General features: G+C 42.4%; 1 protein-coding gene across 2 annotated transcripts in view; it reads right to left on the bottom strand.

Moving 5' to 3' along the window:
* Positions 1-14,604: 14,604 nt before the first annotated feature.
* Positions 14,605-26,659, bottom strand: part of PCSK5 (proprotein convertase subtilisin/kexin type 5) — a 463,530-nt gene continuing 451,475 nt past the window's right edge. For both annotated transcript variants that reach the window (XM_044920816.1, XM_021689363.1), the window contains 3 exons: positions 22,046-22,146; positions 19,823-20,009; positions 14,605-15,309 (listed from right to left, as the gene is read on the bottom strand). In XM_044920816.1, coding sequence (XP_044776751.1) covers positions 14,915-15,309; positions 19,823-20,009; positions 22,046-22,146 — 683 coding nt within the window. In that variant the 3' untranslated portion in view covers positions 14,605-14,914. The remainder of the gene's footprint in view (positions 15,310-19,822; positions 20,010-22,045; positions 22,147-26,659) is intronic.

Genomic DNA, 26,659 nt, shown 5'->3' with positions numbered 1-26,659 from the left:
AACGGTAAAATGAGGGTCTATACAAATTGGACAGAGGGGAGGTAGGTGGGGGATGAAGAAATAAAGGGGATTAAGAGGTACAAACTTTCAGTGGTAAGATAAATCACAGAGATGAAAAGTATAGCACAGGGAATGTAATTAATAAAGTATGAGGACAGATGGTGACTACACGTAACCGTGGAGAGCACTAGTAACGTACAGAATTGTTGAATCCGTATGTGGTACGCCTGAAACAAATATAACACTATGTTAATTTAAATACATTATAGCTTTATTAGGGTATAACTGACATAACAAATTGCACGTATTTGAATTGTATGACTTGGTAAGTTTCGATATATGGATACATACTTGTAAAATCAATGTCAGGATAATAAATATCACTCCCCCCCCCCAAAAAAAAACCTGGGGAGAATAAGCATGAATTTAAAGTGGTATTCATATCTTCAAATCTGGAATGTCCAGGTGAATTTAAATGTTTACTCTTTTAGTTGGAGGTTTAGATGATTACAAGATGCCAACGCTGGATGGGAAGTTAATTTTTGTGCCCCCCTCCCCAGCTTCATATGTTGAAGTCTTAACACCCAGTGTGTGAGCAGGTGGGACCTTTGGTGGAGGGTGGAGCTGTCATGAATGGGATTGCCCTTATAAAATGTTACCCCAGAGAACTTTTCGTTCTTTCTGCCCCGTGAGGACACAAGGAGAAGTCAGCAGTCTGCAACCTAGGAAGCATCTCATCAGAACTTGACCATGCTGGCTCAGACTTGCAGCCTCCAAAACTGAAAAATAAGTTTCTGTCCTCTTTAAGTCACCCAGTCTGGGGTATTTTGTTATAGAAGCCTGAACAGACAGAGGAAACCTGATGTGAAGCTTAAAATAGATGGCCTCCTCCTTCCCTGCACTCCTCTCCCTTCTCCCGTTCCTCCTCCCCCGCTCCTCCTCTGTCTCCCCCTCTCTTTTCTCTAATGGAAACAGGTGTGAGCCATTGAGTTGGGAGTGAAGAAGGTACAAAGGCATCATCTATAAAATATTTGTAATTTTTTGCTTTGGAACTAGATTTGAGATGTCAGATTGCCGTCCTCCAGGAGATTAGTCCTAATTGTGTTCTTAAAATCAGTGCTGTAAACCAGTACCAGTCCTGTGGGTTACCCAGCACAGTGGGAGAGCAGAGCTGCTGGAGGGTATGGGGAAGGGGTGGGTGCCAGTCCCTGTACAGTCTTGAGCTCTCACTATTGCTATCTGTGGGAGACCCTCATCTTTTTTGCTGGAACTTCACGTTTATTAAAGGCTCTCCAACCAGTACGGAATTGCTATCAAATGAAGTTTTTTGTTTTGTTTTCCAACCTCTCCCGAACCCAACAAAACCTAATACTACTATTCTGAGATTTCCACGTATTTCAAAACTAGGACTTTCCCTGGCCCATAGCCTGACGAGCTGGGCCTGTTCTCTACTGTCTCGTATAGAACTCGTTTGAGTACTTCTTTCGAGGTTTTAGAAGATGGAAGGAAATGTTATCTTGGATTCCCTCCCCTTAAAATTTCTTTTCTTCATTCCTTTTTACAGTCTTGCAAAAGGATGGATGATAATGAAATATCTGTTATTGTCACAGCTTCACTACACTGAGGATATCATGGTTTTTGTAAGAGCACAGTTTTAAAAGTCAAACGCAGGTAATTGGGTGCACATTGAGCATTCAAAAGAAGAGTAAGGACCCCATGTTTCACCAGAGTCAAGATACGAGTGGTTACATTCCGTCTAGGAACAGAGATAAATTTTAGCTCTTGTAGCAACAGGAACTTCAGTGTGCTTTTACTTACATCATTTCAAGGTTCTTCACGGTAAGTCTGAGCCATCTAGCTAGATACTGTTACCACTCTTCAAATGAAGAAATGAAAACATCAACTCAGGCCAACTCAAGCTGGAAGAAAGTTTCAGAGCTGGGTGTTGGAGCCCAGCCTATTTCAAGAGGGAAACAGTCTTTACAGACTGAGCCTTATAGCAAGTTATTTTACTTCCCTGTGGCTTAGAGTCTTATCTGTGAAACAGGGGTAAAAACAGTGCTTGCCTCATAGGGTTGTTTTGATGATTATAAGGATTAAACAAACTGATCCATGCAAAGTGCTTCCAATAGTCCTGGAAACCCAGTGCTGGTTACTTTTGCAAGGTGGTTATTTCTTCCTCGGGCCAAAGATAACATTGCAACTTTAAGAACACAGCGAACTCTTCCCTAGATTATGTGCAGAGAGTCTACTTTTGGTCAGCGGTAGACGATGCTTTCTGTGAGCAGAAAATGTATGCACAAATATTTATGGAGCGACAACTGTGTGTTACCTACAGGCAGTCTCCCAGAGAAATTCCAGTTTATTTGACTTTATCGTCCTCACCTCCGTGTGGTTCCTGGTATATTTTAGGTCTCTGGGAAATAGGGGATTTAAGTGCATTTCCCGGGAAGGAATCATGGACTCTCCTTACCTCACCCAGTTGCAGTAAATAAAGGAGCATCACGTTCTTCATTTTTTCCAGTACCTTCCAAATGTGGAAGAAAAAGCAGCCCTGGAGACTTTCCTGCAGATGCCAAAGGTCTCCAAAAGCCAGCATTTCAGGAAAAGATGAATTTGCTCTTGTATACATCCTCTGGTGTTTTATTTCACAGTGTTTACTGAAAAGAGTTTTCAGGAAAAGAACGAGAAAGGAAACAGATGGTGCCAAATGAGAGTGGCGAGTCCAATTTCTCCACTCTGCTGGCTCAGAGCAGCTGAGAAGCCGGCAGGAAAAAGAGTGGGGGATGTGCTGTGCTCTCGGCTCTCCCTTCCAGCATTGCCAGTCCCTCGGCTCTGTAAACAGAGCTCTGATGTCACAAGCCCAGGGAGGTCACGCTGGGTGAGCACAGCCAGCCCTTCCTCCCGCCCTCTCCTGCCCTTTCAAGGGTGACGGAGACTTCTGAGCAGCTGGCAGAGGAAATGAACAAATTGACAGGGTGGGCTCTTTCTTGGTTTCATTTGTAGCCCAGAGGGAGTGAAACCAGGAGGAAAAAAAAAAAAAAAAAAGGCTGAGTTGGGACCAAGTAAAGCCCTTCCCTACCCATTGCCTGGGAAGGAGTATACAGCCGCACCCAGGGGAGGCCCCAAGTCAGCATGACCCCCAAAGGGCCAAGAACCATCTTTAAAAACGGCACCAGGAGGAGTTTATACTTCAGCTGGTGCACAGTTTACAAATACAATCCAGGAGGAACAGCCACGACCGAGACCTCAGATGACACGGCCAGCGTCACACAGGCTAAGATAAGAACGCAGATAGCCTCGGAGCCGAGAGCGGCTCTCTTTCAATGCAGCTTCTCATGTCAGAAAAGAGATTCTCCTTCTACACCAAGCCACCTTCCTTGAGGGGTTTCCTTAAGGCTCCATGTTCTGTAGCTCTTAAAGAGCTCTTCTTCCCTCTCCTCTGACCCTACCAGCCTTGTATCTAAATTCTTTGACCTCCTGGCAGGTGGAGGTAGATGCAGCAACTAATGCATCTTGCAAGCCTGGCATGGCTCTGAAGGTATATGGAAATCAGGCTCAGCTTCAGGGGCGAGCCCCCTACGCAGTCACACAGGGCTTGCGGCTTAGTGGGGCAAGGGCCCCAGGCTCGGATTCCATGCTCTCCTGCTCACCGGAATGCTTCAGTTTTACACCGGGCCCCACGGATTATGTGGCTGTCCAGTTTTGTGAGAAACCCCCTCCAGATGGTTGGCCTGAGGATATTGTTTGATTTCTCCCCGTTTCTACCGTGTGACAGCACAAGTGAACAGAGGAACGATAACCTTGGTGTAGCACCTTCCAGCTTACAACAGACTTTCCCATGCATGAGGTCATTTCCTGCTCACCAGCAAATGTACGGAGACAAGCCTATGTAAGGCCACCGGAGATCCAGCTACAGGGGACGAAACTGATCGATTTCACAGGCAAACAGCTCTTTTTTTTTTTTTAAGATTTTATTTATTTATTTGAGAGAGAATGAGAGAGAGCACATGAGAGGGGGGAGGGTCAGAGGGAGAAGCAGACTCCCCGCCCAGCAGGGAGCCCGATGCGGGACTCGATCCAGGGACTCCAGGATCATGACCTGAGCCGAAGGCAGTCGCTTAACCAACTGAGCCACCCAGGCGCCCCAAACAGCTCTTTGAAAGTGAAAATCAACAGAAAACCAGGACGGAGAAATTACCCAGATGTTCTACAGCTGTGCTGCAAAGGGAGGTCACGGAGGCAATAAAGGACTCAGCGTGGAGTTTGGCCACAGGGATCACAGGGAATAACAATTCCAATCCCAGGCTGAGAGAGAGAGAGAAAGACCGTGTCCGTAGAGCATCAGTCACCAAGATCCCTCAAGGTCCCTCACGGCTCAGGGATGTGCATCACCAAGTCCGGCTGAAAACTCCTTTGTCATTGATTCTTTGATGAGCAATTAGGTTTGTTTTCTGTGTTCCTTTGTTCCAGGAACAAATCAATACTGACAACACTGCTCAAGCCCCCTTAGAAGCTGGCCGGCCCCAGACTAAATACAATTGACCTTGGGCAGCACTGGAGCTGGGGCGCCCATCTCCCATGCCTTCAGATCTCCGCCTCTGCCTTTTGACTCCCCTAAAACTTAACTACTAATTAGCCTACCGTTGATTGGAAGCCTAGCCGATAACACCAATAGTTGACCGACACGGTTTGTATGTTATATGTGTTATATGCTGTTTTACAAGACAGCTCCAGAAAGGAAAACATCATTCAAAAAATCGTAAGAGAAAACCTATGCACGATACTGCCCTGTACTTAGTGAAAACATCCACATGAAAGCTGGACCCACGCCGTCCAAACCCGTGTTGTTCAAGTATCAGCTGGAGCACCTGTGGACCACCTCACGGCCTGGGGGTCTTCACTGCTTCCACCTGCTTGCCTGACTTTATGATCCCCCGCCCTGGCCTGGCCTGTCACTACAGCCCCAGTTGCAAGCTGACGTCTAAGGTCCACACCACTGCTCCTCGCTGCCGGGTGTCAGACGCTGGCCGCCTTCACTGGGGACCAGGATGCCCGCAAGGCCATTTTGGGGACCACAGAGGCAAAGGAGAGGATGCTGGCATGAGTTCTCAGCCCCACCAGCCGTCGGACAGGCCTGCTTTCCTGACTCTTCTCAGTCCACTCTCAAATCCTGTCACCTTTTCTACGTGGAGTCACAAAGTGACCCAAAAACAGACTGCATTGCTGTCCTTCCTGTCCATGTTCTCAGCACATGCCAAAGATTCCCTGCGGCTTCGTAGGCAAACTCCAACGTGAGGTTTTTCATGACTTGGGGAGAAAGGAGGGGTTTATTGGAGAACCGTGGATTCTCTTGGATAGTCTAGGTATGCATAGGATTTCTTTTTTTTTATGTTTTTCCAAGTTTACTTTTTTTTTTTATTATGTTCCGTTAGCCACTGTATAGTACATCATTAGGTTCTGATGTAGTATTCCGTGATTCATTAGTTGCGTATAACCTTAAGAAACTATTCTGGGGCTCCTGCTGGCTCAGTCGGCAGAGCACCCGACTCTTGATCTCGGGCTCGTGAATTCAAGCCCCATGTTGGGTGTGGGGATTCCTAAATACAACAAGAACAGAACACTATTCTGCTGGCGGGGGGGGACTACGGTTGGTTTTTAGAGAGTGAGGAGGTGTGGAGAGATGAACAGATTTCATCAGAGGTCAAGCATTTGACCAACGTGTTTGTTGAATATATGGCCCTTTAACCAGAGCTTTCATCACTTCAGTGAGGAAAGGATTTGATTTCCTCCTGGCTTTGGAGCAAATCACTGGATTTCTGAAAGAACAATCTCCTGTTTCCCTACCTGTTGAGAAATTGAGTAAGACAATGCAGTTAATGATATGCTTACTTAAAACCACTCATCCACCGTATTTGCTTTGCCGAGAAGGCATTGTTAAAAAAGTGCTGAGCCGTTGTGTCTTTGCTTCCAGATTAAGTATGTAGAGCAGGTTAAGTCTCCTTTTCTCTCCCTCATGTAATCTTTTTTAAAAAAATTTTATTTTATTATGTTAATTACCATACATTCTGTCATTAGTTTTAGATGAAGTGTTCCATGATTCATTGTTTGCATATAACACCCAGTGCTCCATGCAGAACGTGCCCTCTTTAATACGCATCACCAGGCTAACCCATCCCCCCACCCCCTCCCCTCTAAAACCCTCAGTTTGTTTTTCAGAGTCCATACTCTCTCATGGTTCGTCTCCCCCTCCGATTTCCCCCCCTTCATTTTTCCCTTCCTGCTATCTTTTTTTTAAAACATAATGTATTATTTGTTTCAGAGGTACAGATCTGTGATTCAACAGTCTTGCACAATTCACAGCGCTTACCAGAGCACATAGCCTCCCCAGTGTCTATCACCCAGTCACCCCATCCCTCCCACCCCACCCCAGCAGCCCTCCAGCAACCCTCAGTTTGTTTCCTGCGATTAAGAATTCCTCATATCAGTGAGATCATATGACACATGTCCTTCTCTGATTGACTTATTTCACTCAGCATAATACCCTCTAGTTCCATCCACGTTGTCTTGCTTCACAAATCCTTTCAAAATGTAGGTTCGTCGGAGGGAGACTATTAACAAGCTTTCACTGCTACTAAAATGATATGGGAGGAAGTGGGGGGAGTTAGCATGTATAGAACCCCTTCTATATACCGGGCCCATTGCATACGTAATGTCATTCATTCCTCAGGGCAACCTTGCGAGGTCTGGAGTTCCAAGTTTCCCACACTTAGGAATCAGGACTTCAGTAACTTGTTCAAGATTCCAGACAAGGAAGGGTCAGTGCTGGAATTCTATCCCAGGAATCCTGAACTCTCAAACTCGTGGCATTTCTGTTATGCTGAATCATCTTTATAAAAATGAATACAGACATGGTGAGTCTAATCGGGGCATCACCCACCAAGATTTAAAAAAAAGGGGGGGCTTCCTACTTAGGAACAGTTTATGAATGGACAGGATGAGATGTAATTATTGAAACTGAGGTGAGGCCGTAGTTTGTGGAGCCGACACTGAGCCAAATGTGTGGACATTTGTGCAGCTTTCCCACTTAGGCCCATTGGGTTCTCTGAGAAACAAGAACACGAGGGGGAAATGATGTGAAGGGAAGGTGGGGTCCCCCAAATACAGTGTCTGCTTGCCAGGTCTGCCTTACCTCTCTACTAACCCCTGGTTTGCAGGAGGACTGATACCCTTTATCACATCTAGCTGAAATAGAGCTGTGAGTTCAAATTCATGTGAGAAGTGCTATTTTATTTTTTATCATGTAATCTCGACACCCAACGTGGGGCTCAGACTCACCACCCCGAGATCAAGAGTCGCATGCTCTAGAGACTGAGCCAGCCAGGCCCCCCATTGTGCTTGTCATTTTAGAGAGGGCAGGAAAGTTGAGATAGAGACTTAGTGCTCCCTCTTACTGAGCTTGGCAGACACTTATTCTCCCAAACACTTCCCTTAGCTTTTCTCCCAAAAAAGCACATAGAGGCATCAATTTGCTTTTTCTCATAGTCTCTGTGTTCTAATGGTTTGTTTTTTCTTCCCCCTAATTGCATTGCTTGCATTGTCCCTCATTTTGTGGTTACCTGTACACATGTTTTTTTTTTTTTACCTTAATATTAAACTATTTGGGGGCAGATAATGTTGTTTGTTTGCTGCTACCATTTGTTTGTTACTACCATTCAGATTACATAATCCACATAGGTTTTTAATTTTAGAAATACACTTGAAATGGCAGTGCATATAAACTTTTATATCTTGCTTATTATTACATGTAACTATTATAACATTTTGTATAGTCTTTTTTTTATGTTGGAAGGGTTTTTTTTTTTGTATAGTCTTTATAAACTTTTAGAGTACTGTGAAGTAGTTTTAAATTACAAACAAAAGTGAAACTTTTTTTGTAAATGCTTTGGTACTGTTTATATTTCCTGGCAAGGACTTAGTGGCTTCAAATAGAACAAATATTGAAAAGACTCAACACAGTTTTTGTTAAATTGATTTCCAAAAGAGTTTTATTGGTTATAGTAGGCAGAGTTGTAAAGTGGCCCCTCGAGATTTCCCATTCAGATCCCCAGGATTGTGCATATGATGAGATCTCATGCCTGTAATTATGCTATGTTAAGGCCAAAGGTAGATTCTCCACGTGGGCCTAATATAATCACGCCAGCCTTTTAAAAGCAAAGAGTTTTTTCCAGCCGGTAGCAAGAGGGAAAGTCAGAAAGATTCAAAGCGTGAGGATTCAGTGCATGGATGCTGGCCTTGAAAGAGGGCTGAGCACCATGCACAAGACCAGAGTGGCCTCCACGAGCTGAGAGTGATCCCCGGTCAACAGCCAGAAAAGTAAGCGCGGACCTCCATCCTAGAGCTACCAGAAACTGAATTCTGCCAGCAACCTGAGTACCTTGCAAAACAGTTTTTCTCCAAAGCCTCCAGGTAAGAGGCTTGCATCTTGATTTTGCCCTTGTGAGACCCTAAGCTGAGAACCCAGTCAAGCCTACTTGGACTTCTGGGTTATAAAACTGTGAAATAGGGGCGCCTGGGTGGCTCAGGCGGTTAAGCATCTGCCTTTGGCTTAGGTCATGGTTCCAGGGTCCTGGGATTGAGCCCCTCATCCGGCTCTGTGCTTAGTAGGGGGTCTGCTTCTCCCTCTCCCTTTGCCCCTCTCCCCGTTCATGCTCTCTTTCTCCCAAATAAATTAACAAAATCTTAAAAAAAACCCTGTGAAATAATAAATGCGTATTGTTTTAAGCTGCCATATTTGTGGTCGTTTGTCATGCAGTAATACAAATGAATACATTGGCTTACTCTATACAAAGTAATACACGAGACTGTCCACATCTCTACGGGTAGCAGTGGACAGAACTCCGGAATCATGTGCTGCAATTAAAAGTCTTTGCTAAAACATTATTATTTGTTAAGTTTGTTTTTCTTTGACTGCTGGTGGAAATGAGGAAACAAGTCATTATTTTGTTGCCTTCTGATAGCATTGGAGTGAGGGAGCTAATAAAAAAAAAAGACAGGAATTTCTGGATAAGAGATTTGACAGAGAAAAATCACAGAGGAGAGATTCTACCTAAAAAAGTGGTGTGTTGAAGCTGGCTCGTCTGGGCTTATGAAAGCAGTTGTTAATTGTTCAGGAATCTTCTGAGTCAGTTGTTAGACATGGCAATTATTAAAAATTCAGTTATAAAACCTTCAATTGAAGATGTTATATCAGAAACACAGGTAACAAATACCCCAAACTCATCACTTCCTAATCATTTTACATTTTACTATTAGTTACGCTCCTGAGGCTATTTTTGTCTCTCATGCGTCTGTATGGCAGAAATATTGTAAGGGTTTGCTTCTTCACGTTTCCTCCAGGCTTCACATCACAGTCGAACCTTGAAATGGGCCACGTAATACACCATGTGGGTGTATTTACACCACGGAAACTGGCAAATGCCTTTTCCGAACCAATGAGATACCATGAACGTTTTTTTGAGACTTGCATTGTGGGTAAGGTGGTGCCTTTTTCCTATTGGATGTGGAACCCAAGCGAATGCAATGTCTGCCACTTTGAGGGCAGGTCTCCAGTTAGAAGTGGCCAACACAGCAAAAGACAGAGAGGGACAATGGGGATCAACCAGTACCTGGGGCCATGCTTTGAGCTCCATTTCCAGCAGTACCCGATCCCACTCTAGGCTTTTTGATTAAATGAGCCCCACTAAATTCCTTTGGTCTTGAAGCCAGTTTGGGTTGACCTTTCTGTAATTTTTAACTAACAGCCGCCTCAAGGATACAGCAGAATTTCTATCAGGCACAGAATCCCACTCCTAGCTAGGAAGCAGACTTCACTGATAACCGTAACGTAGAGAGATGGGAATCCTCCTGACCTCCATCTTGTTCTGCGCTTGATTTATAATTCTCTGTTTTACAAACACATGTTTGCTCCATGGAATGGTTTCATTAGCCTTCTATCGTTTCCCTTGGCAGCAGGGATCAGCTCTTATCAATGAACTCCTTTGTTAGAGTGGGAGACATTCTTATTAGGTTATGTAACAGCTCCACTGCACTATTCTCCTCTTCCTTGATAACAGAAAACTTTTACTGTGGGTGGCAAAGTCCCAGATGAGTCATGAGTTTTATAAACCCAATAAGGTGATCAATCTCATTATTCTTGATCAGATTTTTGCTTTCAAGCCTTCCTTACAGCTGAGTGTGGCCACAGGACCTAGTTCTGGTGTGTACTCTGAGCTCAGAAGCACAAACATGCGCAATTATTTTTATACCAGGAATTACTCAATGAATATTTGCCTTTGTACCATTGGATGTGTTAGTCACTAAGACAATAGAACTAAACAAGACAGACACCATCCCTCTTATCTTTCTTCATCTTTATGACTGTTTTTTGGCTTTTCCCCCCCTTCCTTTTTTTTTTTTTTTTTTTGGCCTGTGTTGAGAACAATGGAAGGTAGACATAGGTAGGGGCTAACAGATTGGATTGATTTTAGGAAGAAGCTTCATAACTGCTCTATAGCATTTGTGTTGTAAAGACTAAATAAGATCAAATGAAAAAAGTGCCTATGGGACAATGCCTGGCACATAGAAGGCATCAAAAATGATAGTTGTATGATAGTTGTATGGTTATGATTTATTTTTTTTCCTCCCTAACTAGATCGCAAGTTCCTTAAGACCCAAGATCTGATTGGTTCCACTTGCTGGTGTTTCCCAGTATCTAGAACAATGTCGGGCAGATGGTCAATTCTGTTTTTCTTTTTTTTTAAGATTTTATTTATTTATTTGACAGAGAGAGAGAGAGAGAGCACGCACAAGCAGGGGGAGCGGCAGGCAGAGGGAGAGGGAGAAGCAGGCTCCCCGCTGAGCAGGGAGCCCGATGCGGGACTCGATCCCAGGACCCTGGGATCATGACCTGAGGCGAAGGCAGACGCTTAATCGTCTGAGCCACCCAGGGGCCCCATGGGCAATTCTTAATACATACTTGATAAGTTAATATTATCACTACTATCATCATGAAAGTCAGACCAACTACTTATTAACTCCAGTGGGTATTTTGAGGAATACCTTCTATAACCTCTTTTTCAAATCAAGTCAAAGCACAAATCTCCCCCATGAAACCACCCCCTACAGGCTCTAATTTGCAGTTATCTTGTACTCCTCCTGCTTAACTGACACCACCCCTCCTCCCCCTTCCCACTTAACACTGCACTCAGGACCATTATCGTTGTCTAGTTGTTTCATATATGTGAGTCCTGTCTTCCTAAAATTCCATTTCACCAAGAGCTCTTGATTGCTTACCAAGTTCTGGGCACCATGCCAGCTTTTGGAAAGGAAATAGTAGCCACCTCAAGGAATCAAGTAGCTGCCCCCACTTTTAGTAGATACAGATATATGATGTGAACTGTATGCACAGAGCACCTAGGTGGCAGAGAGGTGAGATTGTGATTCATCTTCAAGGTGGTCAGGGGAGACCTCCCAGGAGAGGTTGTAAGAAGGGAACATGATTTTAAAGGATGGTCGGAAAGTTTCCTATTGGTCAAGGTGAGGAAAGAATATTCTAAGGAGAGTGAACAATGTGTGCGCAAGGACAGGAGATAACAGGATGTTATCCTGGGGAACTTAGAAGCAATTCAGGACAAATGGGAGATCTGGGAAATAAGGAGGGGTAGGAAATGGTGGACGATAGAGGCAGTGGCTCTGTCCTGCAACGTTTTGAATGTCAAAGTCAGCGTGGATGGTGGGGAGCCCTGAACGCAGTGGGCTGGTGGACCAAAGACCTGGTGGATCTTTGATATAGGGATAGAGGGTAAATTGGGAGAAAAAAAGACTGAAGTTCAGCAAAATTCAGGAGGAAGCAGGAAACGTCCAGATGAGAGAGACTGGGGACCTAACGAGTCAGTGGTGATGGGGCTGACATCGACGGATTGGATTGATTTTTAGGAAGAAGTTTCATAACTACTATGACTAGCTCCAGTCATTGGAGGTAGAAAGATAAAAAGAAAAAACAGCGCTGTAAACAAACAGCATAGTTTTGTGTCTCTTACTTGGTGAAGCATAATACCACACATGCAGTGTGCTCAGAAATAGGCTGTTAATAAGCCAGTCCCCATTGCCTTCTCTGATCTTGATTTAATTTTGTGTCCAATTTTAAAATTGCTTTCTATGAACTGGAACTTTCCAAGCCCTTGCTCAGCGTCTTGGTGCATTTCCAGTCTATAAGGATCCTCTTAATATTTCCAAGTTATTTGCAAACAGAAAACCAAAAAGGGACATTGTTTTCCAAGCACACATTTATCTGTTTAGACAGTAGGTAGCATAGTATTCAAAAGAAGTCTGAGGATAACGTGGCATGACCAAGAACAAAGAAGGAAATGTCAAACTGTTCCAACACACAGCACAAGCCTTTTGTTTTCGGGCTCACACAAGGTAATAACACAATTTTTCTTGGTATTCAAGGTCATCTCAACCTCATTTAATCTTTAACTGTGTATCATAAACACAGATTTTTCTTGGAAAACCATTTCCAGGCTACATAAAGAAATGTCCAACTCAGTCTGTCAGGGCTTCAGAATTATTAGGGAAGAAGAACAACACAGAATGAACAAAATTACTCTTGCATAAGCTACAGTCTGTAATTACACGGCAAGGGATAAGAAAGTCTCTCATTGATATGATGGCTATCCTACATCCATTTTTAATTTCTAAGAATCGAAAAGGGCACTATCAGAACTTCAGATAGATTTGGAAGAGATGATTTTAAATGATCAAAACTGTTGGAAGCATATCAAGTGTGTATAAATACAACATGGGCTCTTAAGGATTTTTTTTTAAGACGAGGTTGGCAGACTACAGCTGTTGGCCAATTTGGCCCATTACCTGATTTTGTACTGCCCCGAGCTAAGAATGGTTTTACATTTTTAAGTGCTGGAAGAAAAAAAATAAAAAAAAGAACAATATTTCATGATATGTGAAAATTACCTTAAATCCAAATTTCGGTGCCCATAAATAAAGTTTAATTGGAACGTAGCCCACTTATTTGTTCTGGATTGGCTGCATTAGGGCCATATGGCAGAGCTGATTGTTGTGCAAAGCCTCAAGTATTTACTATCTGGCCCTTTCCAGAGAAAAGTTTGCCAACCTTTGTTTTAAGAGCATTCCCCTAAGAAACATGGAGGCCTTCAGTACTCGGAAGGCTTCTTCACAGAGATTTCGTGTCAGTGATACATTATGTTAAAAGAAAAGCAAAATGCATGAACTTAGTAAAGGTAATATAGTTGTCATATTATGAAATAAAATAATATACACTCTTTTATACTATATTTAGGTTGCTTATTTTATGCCAGTATCACATAGCTATTAAGAATTTGCACTTCAGGGTCATTCTTTTACTTAACTTCTCAAGGGTCTTAGGTTTCCTATAAAAACAGGGTATAACGGTGCTAACCTCATGAAGTCATGATATTAAGTGAGGTGACTTTTTAAACAAATTAGTTAGCTCGATACCAATTACATAGGAGGTGTGTGATAAATTTTTTAGGATATCTCAAACCCAGTTAAGGACATTTTAACATTGTCATCTGAAAATGTCATTTTTTCGTGATCCCCTCCCAGTGCTGGCTCTAGCTTCTGCTTGGACAAGAAAATCTGCAAAACCCTGCTTACACAATTTCACACAGTAAAAGCCCCTCTCTCTGTATTACTATTGGTAGAAAATGGCCCTGTGCCCAAATCCGAGCTTGTACTTGACAGGAGAGTGGACCAAGGAGAGCCTAGGATGTCTAGAAATGGATCACAGCCATAGAGAGTGTTGGAAGGCTGGTGGGCAACTGGATTACGCTCGTGAGCAGGACGTTGGGATTTTCCACGTTAGAATCTGCTCCAACTTTTTCTACAGGGAGTTCTCAGCTCCATGACAGGCTGTCAATGAAATCTTTTTGATTTGGTGGCTAAAAACGTTTTGTGTTTTTTTTTTTCCTCTCAGAGTAGATGCAGTTCTTGTCATTTTATCCCATTTTATGTTAGGTTAACACTACCATTTTTCTTTTATTACTCAGTGTCTTAGCTGGTGTTTCCGACCACAAAAGCTGTTAGAAAATCATGAGGGTGTAATGCTGCAATTCTTGGAAATGTAGTGATTTCTGTCCTACTGGCTTGCTGCTATCTATGTCCTGCCTGAGCTTGCTTTGTCCCTAGAACAGGATGGCTGTGGATTCTTGCAGAAGAACCAGAGCCCTGGGAGCACATGGTTCCTTGGTTCTAATGCTGGCTCCCTTTTCTTTCCTCATCTCCAAGTAGGTTGGGAACACCCTTAGCACAGGTAGTGTCTTCTGCTCCCCAGGGGCAGTCTGGAGGCGAGTGATAAAGGGCATGAGGAGGAGAACCCTCTTTAGCTGGCCCTAGCAGAACCAACCTTTGCCTAAAGATGGCTGACAGGGGAGAAAAATCCCCTGAGACAAACAACTCTTTTGTCTCCCCATACCCCCAAATCATTTACAGAAATATCAGAATCCCAGAAGGCAGCAAATACCTCCACAAGACAGCTGAGAAACAGAATTCCTATAGGTCCAATACTTTTTAATCTCATGAAATGTACAAATCTCACTTTTTTCACTTCCTGTATTTTGACTTATTATTTTGAGGGAAATCTCTCTGAATTTTATCCTTGTTCCTCAGTTATGGTTAATTGAGTTTAGCCACTCAAAAGAAGAACAAATTATTTCAGCATTCTTACATACTCTAGTTGGACTCACGGTTAAGAGGACAAAGACAAACACCCACACATCAGCCTGATGTGTGGGGATAAAACTCCAAAACTGTAACGCTCGAATGCATGCCTGTGAGTGGAATGGGGAAGGGTGAGGGGCGGGTGGCCTCTTGTCTACTGGTAGGAGTAGCTCTCGTCATCGTATTCCAGCTCATCCTCCTCCTCATCATCCAGCAGCCCATACTTAAATTTCCGGTAAACAGTGCCATCTTGGCCCATGTAGACAATGTCATCATCATCATCCTCATCATAGTCCCGGTCCCTGTACTCAATCACCTGATCCTCTTCAAAGCTGGGGCTGCTCTTATAGGAAACGTATGACTTGCTAGGGTTAGCCAGCTTCTCATAGCCAGCCTTCGCTACTGGCTGGACTCGGCCCCGCGATTTCCTCCAGACAATCACAGCTGCCCCGAGCAGAAGCACCAGCATAACGGAGGAGGTGATGAACAGGGCTATCTTGGTCTGTTTGCCCGCAGGCCCAATTTCACTTGCTTGAAGGATACACTCCTCTGTTGGAAGAAGACCCCAAAGGAAGAGCAGAGAGGGGAAGGGTGGGAGAGAAGAAATGGAATGAGGAAAATTAGCTTCTGAGTTAAAAAGCTTTGCTTTATCTTTGAAAACTAAAATGGTAGAATCCCTATCTCTGATTTCCCTAGAGGGCACACCACTCAACAGAATTGTTCTGTGTACCCCCTGAGAGTCCCGGTCTGTGTCTGATAATACCAACAAACCCTTCTAGGATGAAGGTCAGTTTGAGAAATAGAGTCCCCTCATCCTCATACCTCATGAGTCAGTCACCAAGTATCCAACCTGACCAATCGATTTTTCTATCTCCTTCTTAAGAGAAATATTCCATCTTGGGCCATGCTTCAGTTACTGCTAAATTCCCTATTTTTCGTTTCAACTCTGATTTTCTCTAAGACTGATTCCTCTCCCCAGGTACCCTTCAACCTGGTCCAACATTCAAGGTCAGAGAAGATTATTTATAAAGCCATTGACTTTTTTTTTTTTAAAGTAGCCTCTATACCTAATATGGGGCTTGAACCCATGACCCTGAGATCAAGAGTCGCTCTCTCTACTGACTGAGCCAGCCAGGTGCCCCCAAACCATTGACTCTTACAGTTGTGTGGGGCCTTAGAAATTAATTAGGTCAGACTTCTGGAGAAGATGGTGGAGTAGGAGGATCCTAGGCTCACCTCATCACACCTAGATAACACCCACATCAGTGTAAATAACCCAGGAAATCACCTGAAGACTGGCAGAAGAGAATCTCCACAGCTAAATGTAGAGAAAAAGCAAATCAGCTGGAGAATAGGGTTTGTTTTATTTTTCGTTTGTTAATTTTTTAAAGTAGGATCCACGTGCCCAGTGGAAATCAACATGGGGCTTGAACTCATGATGTGAGATCAAGACCTGAGCTGAGATCAAGAGTCTGATGTTCAATCGACTGAGCCACCCAGGCACCCCTGAAGATTTGTTTTATTCTTTTTTTTATTATTATTATTTTTTAAGATTTTGGAACACTACATCAAAACTAATGATGTAATGTATGGTGATTAACATAACATAATAATAAAAAAATAAAATTAAAAAAAGATTTTTAAAAAATTTTATTTATTTGTCTCAGAGAGGACAAGCAGGGGGAGCGGCATGCAGAGAGAGAAGCAGGCTCCCCGCTGAGCAAGGAGCCCTATGCGGGACTCGATCTCAGGACCACGGGATCATGACCTGAGCCGAAGGCAGATGTGTAACCAACTGAGCCACCCAGGCGTCCCTGAAGATTTGTTTTAAATACCAAGTTAACTTACTCTGGTAAATAAGTAGAACTCACTGAAATATTTAAAAAAAAAAGAAATTAATTAGGTCAGTCTCTTGCTTGACAGTTGAGGAAACTGAGGCCCACAGAGAGGACGTGAATAGCTGCCTGTCAGAGGCAAAAGCTTGTCTGTGGAACAATTAAAATTCAAACCCAGGGGCACCTGGGTGGCTCAGTCATTAAGCGTCTGCCTTCGGCTCAGGTCATGATCCCAGGGTCCTGGGATTGAGCTCCACATCGGGCTCCCTGCTCTGCGGGAAGCCTGCTTCTCCCTCTCCCACTCCCCCTGCTTGTGTTCCCTCTCTCGCTGTGTCTCTCTCTGTCAAATAAATAAATAAAATCTTAAAAAAAAAAATCAAACCCAGGAATCTAAATTGCATGCTATGGACTGGAGATGTTCGGTCAAACACTCTGACAGTTGTGTTTTTGGGGTCATGCATTCTGTAGCCCTAATCTGACAGGAAGAGAGGTAGCTTCTTTAAATTCTGATGACCAAGTTGAGTGATAGGGGACTCTTGTGTCATAATTAAGATTTCTAAAGTTGAGAGCTCTACTCCCTGTCGTTCATCCACCAGCCTCTGTTTTGATGCCTTGATTGAGAACACGGAGTAACCAAAACTGTCACAAAAGGAAGGACCAAGCCACAAATTCAGTGATGAGCTCATTTTTCTTACTTTTCACTCATTTATTCAGGTGGTATGATTTGGGTAAGTTACCCACTTTTTTCCCCCCTATTCTTCAACCTGCCAAATGGAAGAGTGAAAGAGAGTATGAGAACACCAGGGAAAAAACTAGCAGGCTCAGTTGAAATACAGGGTAGTCTTCCATAAGTGGTTTTTGAACCACCTGGGTCTGCCCCCAGGATTCTTTTATGAGATTTTAGGTACATTACATATACTAGCTTAATGGATGTAATTCTGCTGCCAATTATTTTAGGGGCCATTATTTTTGCTTATTACATACTGGCCAATTAGGTCTGATTCATCACCACTATGTATTGCCCTCTCTTTTTGCTAGTGATAAATAAGTTGCTTATTTTATCCAAACTTCCACCCTCATGGGATTTTTGCCCATCAAGCAGAATTTCCTCTTCTAAAATAATAGCACTATCATAATTGTTTTTGTCATTAACAATATCAGCACAGAATTTTTCTCTGGAGGAAATATTAAAGCACCAGAGGGATGGATACGCAATCTGTATGTGGTACTTGCAGATAAATACTGCCTAGGGCAGGAGAATCAATAAAAGATGGTTCGAGATTGTTTCAATTACTAGGGCACCATATGCAATCATGTCTTACTCTTCTCCAGGCGTAGGTCTGCAGAGTCAGGGTCAGCCTCTGTGATCTGGTTTCTTTAAAGGAGCAGAGTCTCAGTAAAAATATGAGCAGGTAATCAAGAGTATTTAGACTTTTGCAGAGTTGCCCCAGGTGGATCTTCAAGTGCCACAGAAGGCCCAGGAAAGCTGACTAAATAGTTCTTAGTTGGAACAGTCTTGGAGAAACTCTGCACCCAACACACACACACTTCTGGTTTCATTTAAAGCCATTGATGTAATGAGGGTTATTATTCTTAGCTGACATAGCGTAGATATTAGGCAATCAGACCCTGAAGGTGGATATGTATGAGGGGCTGGAGAGACCAGCTGTTTTTGGGGGTAGGAAAGCTAAGAGAAGGAAATATTTCATTTTTGGAAAGATGATATTTAGAATTTAATTGAAAAGGCTAATAAAAAATAAAAAAGAAATGGCTAGTAGCAATTATGGGTCTGAGCTTTACCTCACTTATACATGGACAGGCTCAAATAAATATGATGTCTCTTTGTCAGTCCACGATACATCTGAACCCCAAGGAAATGATCTGCTTCTGGACTAGAGAATGTATTTTAAGAAAACAAATATCTAATATATAATAAACATATAAATAAAAATATTTTATATTTATGTATTTAAGAAGGAATCACTCCATATGGGATCCTTCTGAGTTTGTGGCCTATGAAGTCCAAGTACCCATATACATATAGATGAGGTCGGGGGTAGGAGACAGTTGGGGGCCTGGGAATTGGTAAAAAGGGTTTTGTTTCTTTCTAGCCTTTGATGAAATGTCATTTTTAAAATGCATTAAGTCTCTAAGGGGAGTCCTAGAATTTGGCTAACTTCCATAGAATGAGTCTACAGCAGAATCAAGGTAATATTGGCATCAGCTTTTTGGATAGTTGTTTCTTTTCCTTGTTTTTCCAGGAGAGAGGAATAAAAAAGAAGAAAGTAAAGTTATAAAGATGAGATTCTAGGGGCACCTGGGTGGCTCAGTCGGTTAAGCGTCTGACTCTTGGTTTCGGCTCAGGTCATGATCTCAGGGTCGTTAGATCGAGCCCCCACGTCAGGCTCCACATTCAGTGGGGAGTCTGCTTGAGATTCCCTCTCTCCCTCCGCCCTTCCCCTGCTCACTCACTTGCTCTCTCTTTCTCTTTCTCTAAAGTAAATAAATAAAATCTTTTTAAAAACATGAGATTCTAGACAGACTTGAGTTCTTATCTTAGAGGCAGACACCAGTGGAAAGAATGCAGGCTTTGCAGTCCACAGGGCCTACAGTCTAATTCCAGATGAGCCCTTAACATTGCTATGGACTTGAACATGCTAATCAAACCCTTTGGGTCTTGGTCTCCTCATCTACAAAAGGGCATTAATAATATCTACTTATAGGGGCACCTGGCTGGCTCAGTAGGTAGAGCATGCGACTCTTGATCTTAGGGTTATGAGTTAGAGCCCCACTTTGGGTGTAGAGATTCCTTCAAAAAAATCTACTTAGGGGCACCTGGGTGGCTTCGTTGGTTAAGCGGCCAACTCTTGATTTCAGCTCAGGTCATGATCTCAGGGTCCTGGGATTGAGCCCCGAGTCGGGTTCCACGCTCAGCAGGGAGTCTGCTTGAAGATTCTCTCTCTCCCTCTCCTTCTGTCCCTCTCCCCACTTGTGCTCTCACACTCTCTCTGAAATAAGCAACTCTTTAAAAAAAATAAAAAATAAAAATAAAAATAAAAATATCTATTTCTATGAGTTGATTGACAGAAAGTTTTAAGTACACAGCAGGCATGCAAGAAGAAGGTAGCTTTACTTATTCTCTGGAACTCTCCTCCTCTCCCCTCTGCTCTCATCCCCCTCCAGAGGACAGGCCCTTCCTCTGCAGGCTGCTCTTCCTCTCTGCTCACCTGTGGTGTTCCGGCAGTCACAGCAGTCCTGGGTGTTGGCGGGATCGGACATGTTACAGCAGTGTAGGCAACGGTTGTCATCCATAAGCAGCACCAGGCTGGCGGGGCACATGGTACAGTTCTTGGTGCCAGGTCCCTTGCATTCCACACAGCTCTCGTGGCATTTTTCACAGTTAAACTTCTCGCCCTGGTAAGAACAATCGGGAGATTCTTTTTGAGTGTGGAGGAATCAACAAACCACCGGAGTTCCCAGGTGGGAGTTCCATCTTGTCTCCATGAGGGAGCGAGGCATGTGGGGGACAGAAGAAAGATAGCTTGTTCTGGGTCCATTTTAACTGTTCAGGGTGAAAGAACAAACTGTCTGCACTTGGAGGAAACCACCTCTGGGTCTCTCCATCTGAGATTTGCTGGTAACAATAGTGGGAGAACAGGCTTCTAGAATGGCTCAAGTTACCAACTGACAGCTAATGGGCTGTACCTGGTCAAGGAAAAGTTGTGTCTGGCTCATTACTAAAATTGACCTTCACACTTTAAAAAATTTTCAATTCTTTTGCCCACATTTCAAAATTGGGATATTTCACTTGTCAGTCAGTTCCTAGTTTCTCTTTAAAAACTAGACTGTCAACACGGTCATCACTCCCACATGGCAACATCCCAGACAGCTGAGGGGCAGTGACCCTCTTTTTGTGCTCTCCTAGTTGATAGAATCCCCAGCACTTGCTCCAATGTCACCAACAAATTCCACTTGTCATCAAGTCCTCGCTGGGGTTTTCTTTGACCCAACACCCTTCACTCAGGTACACTAATCAGCTTGGCCTCTGTGGTTGTTAGATGCTTGTGGCCCTGCCCCATTATATTTGTGACTGGTTAGCTAAGACAGTGAAATAAGAGATAAGGAGAAAGTGGTTTCCCTCCTGACAAGTTGCTGCTCCGGTGGTTCTAGAAATGTAGATGAGGGAAGAGGTCTTCCTCTTTTCTGTGTTTTGGAAGGATGGTAGAAAAATTAAGGAATGGAAATTGCCTTTATTGAGCACTTGGGCATGTTTCAGGTGCTGATAAGGTGTTTCTCAGCTGTTATTATCTTATCAAATCCTGGGTTAGCTGTCAGGATCCCTGGGTTCAATCCCAGCCTTGTTACTTACTACTCATGTGATCTTTAGCAAATTATCTAATCTCTCTGAAACTGAGGAGTTTCTCCACGGTGTAAGGATGTGAAGAGAGCTCCTATGTGAATAGGTTGGGTCATGTTAATTTCACCATGGAGAGATTTACTTAATTTCTACAGTTTGGAAACACAAGAAGTTAGTGAACTCAGAATATCCATGGTTTCTAGGCAAGGAAATGAAATATATCTCTCCTAATACACTGGGCAGGGGTGGAGGAAATGAAAGACCAACAGCAGTTGTGTAGTTTTGACATTATTCAGGCATTTCAGGTTAGACAGCAGAGGGGTAGGAGAGAAGATATTTCTTCTTTCTTTCTTTAAGATTTATTTATTTATTTGAGAGAGAGAGAGAGAGAGGGATTGAGTGGGGGAAGGGAAGAGGGAGAAGCAGAGAGAATCTCAAGCAGACTCCACGCCGAGTGTAGAACCCGACCTGGGGCTTGATCCCAGGACCCTGAGATCATGACCCTGAGCCAAAATCAAGAGTCTGATGCTTAACTAACTGAGCCTCCCAGGCACCCCAATATTTCTTATTTCTGATATAATATTCTTTTTTTTTTTAAGATTTTATTTATTTATTTGACAGAGAGAGACATAGCGAGAGAGAGAACACAGGCAGGGGGAGTGGGAGAGGGAGAAGCAGGCTTCCCGCAGAGCAGGGAGCCTGATGTGGGGCTCGATCCCAGGACCCTGGGATCATGACCTGGAGCCGAGGGCAGACGCTTAACGACTGAGCCACCCAGGCACTCCCTGATATAATATTCTTAAGTGGACCTGAAACTTCTAAGGTCACGAGCAATGAATGTAGAGGTAAATCTGGGGTCCTCATTATCTAACTTCCCCATTATTTATCTCAGGTCATCTCAGTTCCTTTGGCTGGGATTAAGGCTACAGATGAGTAGCACCATTCTTCTGTGATGCAGTGGTAGAAGATTATAAAACTAGAGCAAGTTTAGGAATTTTAGGACTTCTTGACTTTGCCCAGAATGACCTGCGGGAGCGAGCTCCCATGGCTCTGCAGAAACGGGGGAGGGCAGAGCATGCCCAGCTCTCAGTACCTCTCCCACTCTGTACTCCCCCACCAGACAGTCTGAGATGCAGATTCCTCCCACTAGGTGGTAACTCCACACACAGGATAAGCAATTCAATGCTCCTTTTCCTGAAAGAAAAAAAAAAGAGTGATTCTAAATTATGAGGGCTGACCTTAGATTTCAACCTTTGTCTTGAGTCCAAAACTCTTAAGGAGCAAGGAACATGTCAAGCAAATTGAAGCAGAAGGATGAATTGATTGAGGAGATGGGGGAAAAAGTGTCTACAAGACACCAAGTGCAGACCTAGAAATTACCAGTTAGTCCAATCAAAGTAAACTCTCATTTGGAAATTGAGGGTTTGGAAGTGATAGATCTTTTATGACAGCAAAAAGAAAGGTTTTCAGATATTAAGAAGTCATGTAGAAAGGTTATAAAACTTTTGTCATTCTGCTTGTTGTTTAACTAATATGGAGGAGGAGGATGATACCAGATGATTTGGAGGGTTCTGATATTCAGTTGGTGAGGAAATCATGGTTAGACAGATTCTAAGAAATACTAGACTTAGAATTTAAAATGCCATGGTTAAAAGAATTTAGCACATCATTTTGTCCAGTTGTTCTTAATTTGGGAAGGGTGGTGGTGGTGGTGATAGATTCCTTTGAAATTCTCTTGAAAGCTAAAAACTTTCTTTTCAAAAATTGGACATACTATTTATTTATTATTATTCTTCTTTATTTACTTTTTTTTTTTTTTTACAGAGGGAGAGAGATGGGGAGGGGCAGAGGGAGAGGGAGAGAAAGAACCCCAAGCAGAATCCACACTCAGCATGGAGCCCCACACAGGGCTGGATCTCACAACTCTGAGATTGTGACCTGAGCTGAAATCAAGAGTCAGATGCTCACCCGACTGAGCCACTCAGGTTCCCTTATTTATTATTTTTTAAATAAATGAAAAGTAAGGCCCAGATATGGTCATTCATTCAAGGTTACATAGGTAATGGTCAAGATTCAAATTCAGTTTTGTTGACCACACAGTCCAATGCTCTTTCAGTCATACTATCTACCTTAACACCTTATGACCCACCAAGTAGAGGAGGTCTGAATCTACAGGCTCTGTTTCTGTGGAGGTAATACCCCACTCTCCTAATTCAGAGACCCCAAGAATGACTGACCCAAGTGTTACCTTTTACCCAGATATTAAGGGATAACTTCTGGAAAGGGTTTAGAGACAGGAGACCTGAATTCTCATTCATTCCATTAGGAAGGTCCTGGTGTTTCTGCTGAGAATTTCAAAACAAGAGCAAGGAGATAGATGGCGGGGGTGGGGGTTGGGGCATAGAATGTGCCTAGTATTCTGAGTCAGAACTTGATATAGGTCTAACCATCAGAAGAATACCGTACAGAGTGGTTAGTTGAATTTGAAGTAGATCCATGAGTCCTGTCCTTCACAATCATTATGGAGTTAAATCAACTTTTCATGTCTGGTCTATGAGCTCAATCATTTATTTTATTTTTATTTATTTACTTATTATTTATTTATTTTTGAGCTCAATCATTTATGATGTTTCTATGGAAATAAAATTCTGAGCTCTGAACAACAGTTTAGAGAATAAACCTTTATTACCCAACTGTTTCTTAGATTGGGGGCTGCCTGTAGTGATTGAAATTTAAAGCCATTTTATTATTTTTAAGTTTTCAATTGAAGTGTAGTTGACACAAAATATTATATTAGTTTCAGGTATACAACAGTGATTCAACAATTATGTACATTATAAAGTGCCCACCACGCTAAGTTTGTCACCATCTGTCCACCATACAAAATTATTACAATATTATTGACTATATTCCCTATGCTGTACTTTCCATCTTGGTGACTTACTTATTTTATAACTGGAAGTTTGTACCTCTTAATCCCCTTCATAATTGTACTCATCGTCCCACCCCCTGTCCTCTGGTAACTGCCAGTTTGATCTCTGTAGTTATAAATTTACTTGTTTGTTCGTTTATCTTTTTTTTTGGATTCCACATAAAAGTGAAATCATATGGTATTGTTCTTTCCCTGTCTGACTTATTTCACTTAGCATAGTACCATCTAGGTCCATCCATGTTGTCATGAATGACAAGATTTCATTCTTTTTTTATGGATAAGTAACATTCCATCGTATAAATATACCACATCTTCTTTAGCCATTCATCTGTCAATGGACACATGGGCTGCTTCCATAATTTGGCTGTTGTAAAGAATGCAGCTATAAATTTAGGATGCATATATCTTTTCACATTAGTGTTTTCATTTTTCTTTGAATAAATACACAGATGTGGAATTAATGGATAATATGGTATTTCAATTTTTAATTTTCTGACGAATCTCCATACTGTTTTCCATAGTGGCTGTACCAATTTACATTCCTACCAATAGTGCGCAAGGGTTCCCTTTTCTCTACGTCCTCACCAATACCTGCCATTTCTTTTTTCTTTTGTCTTTTTTTTAAAGATTTTATTTATTTATTTGACAGAGAGAGAGACAGCATGAGAGGGAACACAAGCAGGGGGAGTGGGAGAGGAAGAAGCAGGCTTCCCGTGGTGCAGGGAGCCCGATGCAGGGCCCGATCCCAGGACCCTGGGATTATGACCTGAGCCGAAGCCAGACGCTTAATGACTGAGCCACCCAGGCGCCCCCCTGCCATTTCTTGTCTCTTTGGTACTAGTCATTCTGACCAGTCTAAGGTAGATACCTCATTGTGGTTTTGATTTTGCATTTCTCTGATGAGTAATAATGTTGAATATCTTTTCATGTGACTGTAGGCCATCTGCATGTCTTTGGAAAAATGTCTATTCCAGACCTCTGCCCATTTTACAATCAGATTGTATTTTTGTTAAGTTGTATGAGTTCTTTATATATTTTGGGTATTAACCCCTTATTGGATATATCATTTGCAACTATCTTCTTCTATTCAGTAGGTTGTCCTTTTGTTTTATTGATAGTTTCCTTTGCTGTGCAAAAGCTTTGTAGTTTGATGTAGTTCCAATTATTTATTTTTTGCTTTTGTTCCTCTTACCTGAGAAGACAGATCCAGAAAAATATTGCTAATAAATTTTGCTAATACATATTGCGATGTTCAAGAGTTTACTGCCTGTGTTTTCTTTTAGGAGTTTTATGGTTTCAGGTCTTACATTTAAGCCTTTAATCCATTTTGAGTTTATTTTTGTGTATGGTGTAAGAAAGTGGTCCAGTTTCATTCTTTGGCATGTGACTGTCCCGTTTTCCCAACACCATTTATTGAAGACACTATCTCTTCCCCATTGAATATTCTTGCCTCCTTTGTTATAGATTAATGAACTATGTAAGCATGGGTTTATTTCTAGGGTCTCTATCTTGTTCCGTTGATCTATGTGTCTATTTTTGTGCCAGTTCCATACCATTTTGATTACTATCGATTTATAGTATAGTTTGAAATCTGAGAAAGTCATTCTATTTTTATCTTACCTCTAGCTTCATACAGACTCTCTTACATGTTCTGGAACATAACTGTGGTCTCTGATGAAAGAATCTTCCCCTCCTTCTTTTCTTCCTTTTCCCAACCTACATTTTTCTAAAACATAGCTTAGATGTCTTACTCCAATTTTTAAAATACTAAAGTTCTTTTTTTAATGAAGAGAAATGAAGGGTAGGAAAAATTAGAAAAGTGTAGTAGAAAGATTAGGTCACAACATATGTGTGTTAAGATTGTTTCTATTTTCCAGAAGGCCAGCAGCAATTCGACAGAATCTCATATCATGGGTGATCCCCAAAGGCACTACCTGTCACAAGTTACATCTCCTACATTGATTTATTGCAAAATCTGTACACCTGGGGTACACAGTCTTTTGCCAAAGGCAATTTGTTAATTTCCAGATTGTTTTCTATTGTTTCCAAGTTTAACAACCTACATTTATCATTGCTTCTAAGGATCTGCAGGAACCGTGGGACCCATAAAGATGGCTTTGATATTTCTTTAGAATTCAGAACTCACTATTGGCTTTCCCTTGGACTGACCCCCACAGGATGAGTTCAGCAATGCAAAGCAACCCCCGGGGACATCCATGTTGTCATTCCACACAGGAAGAGGAAGCTGGAAAGACTTAGGCGGTTTTGGCTACCAGCCTGGATTTTTATTTCAAACAACTTTGTGAGGAGGATAAATAAAAAGTTAATTGTGTAAAGGTAAGGAATGAGCAAATTATGGAGGAACCAACTGCATACAAAGGGAATGTGAGGCCTTGGTGTGCCATGTCTGCCCTACCCTCACCCTGTCCAGTGCTTTGGCGTATTTTTTTACTACTCTGATACCATTGGTCAGTCAAATGTGAATGAAATACAATCTACTTGGTAAATTGCTTATTTAGGTCGCTAAATTGTCCCTGTAATTTTTGTGCCTCTTCATTTCTTAGTACGACAGCTAATGTTTTAGGAAGGTACCTCGGAATTCACCCTTTCTTCCACCCAGTTTATAACCTAGGAGAAAACCTGCACCCGAGTTTTATAATCTAGATATTGCAAAACTGGAAGACAACACAAAGATTCACTAAGCAGGACAGGATGTGTGTGGCATGGTGGAGGAAGGATGGTAGACACGATGAGCCCCACATGTGGAAAACTTCC

Source organism: Neomonachus schauinslandi, chromosome 13, assembly GCF_002201575.2.
Source record: "Neomonachus schauinslandi chromosome 13, ASM220157v2, whole genome shotgun sequence".
NCBI lineage: Eukaryota > Metazoa > Chordata > Mammalia > Carnivora > Phocidae > Neomonachus > Neomonachus schauinslandi.
This window is presented reverse-complemented; position numbering and strand designations above follow the sequence as displayed.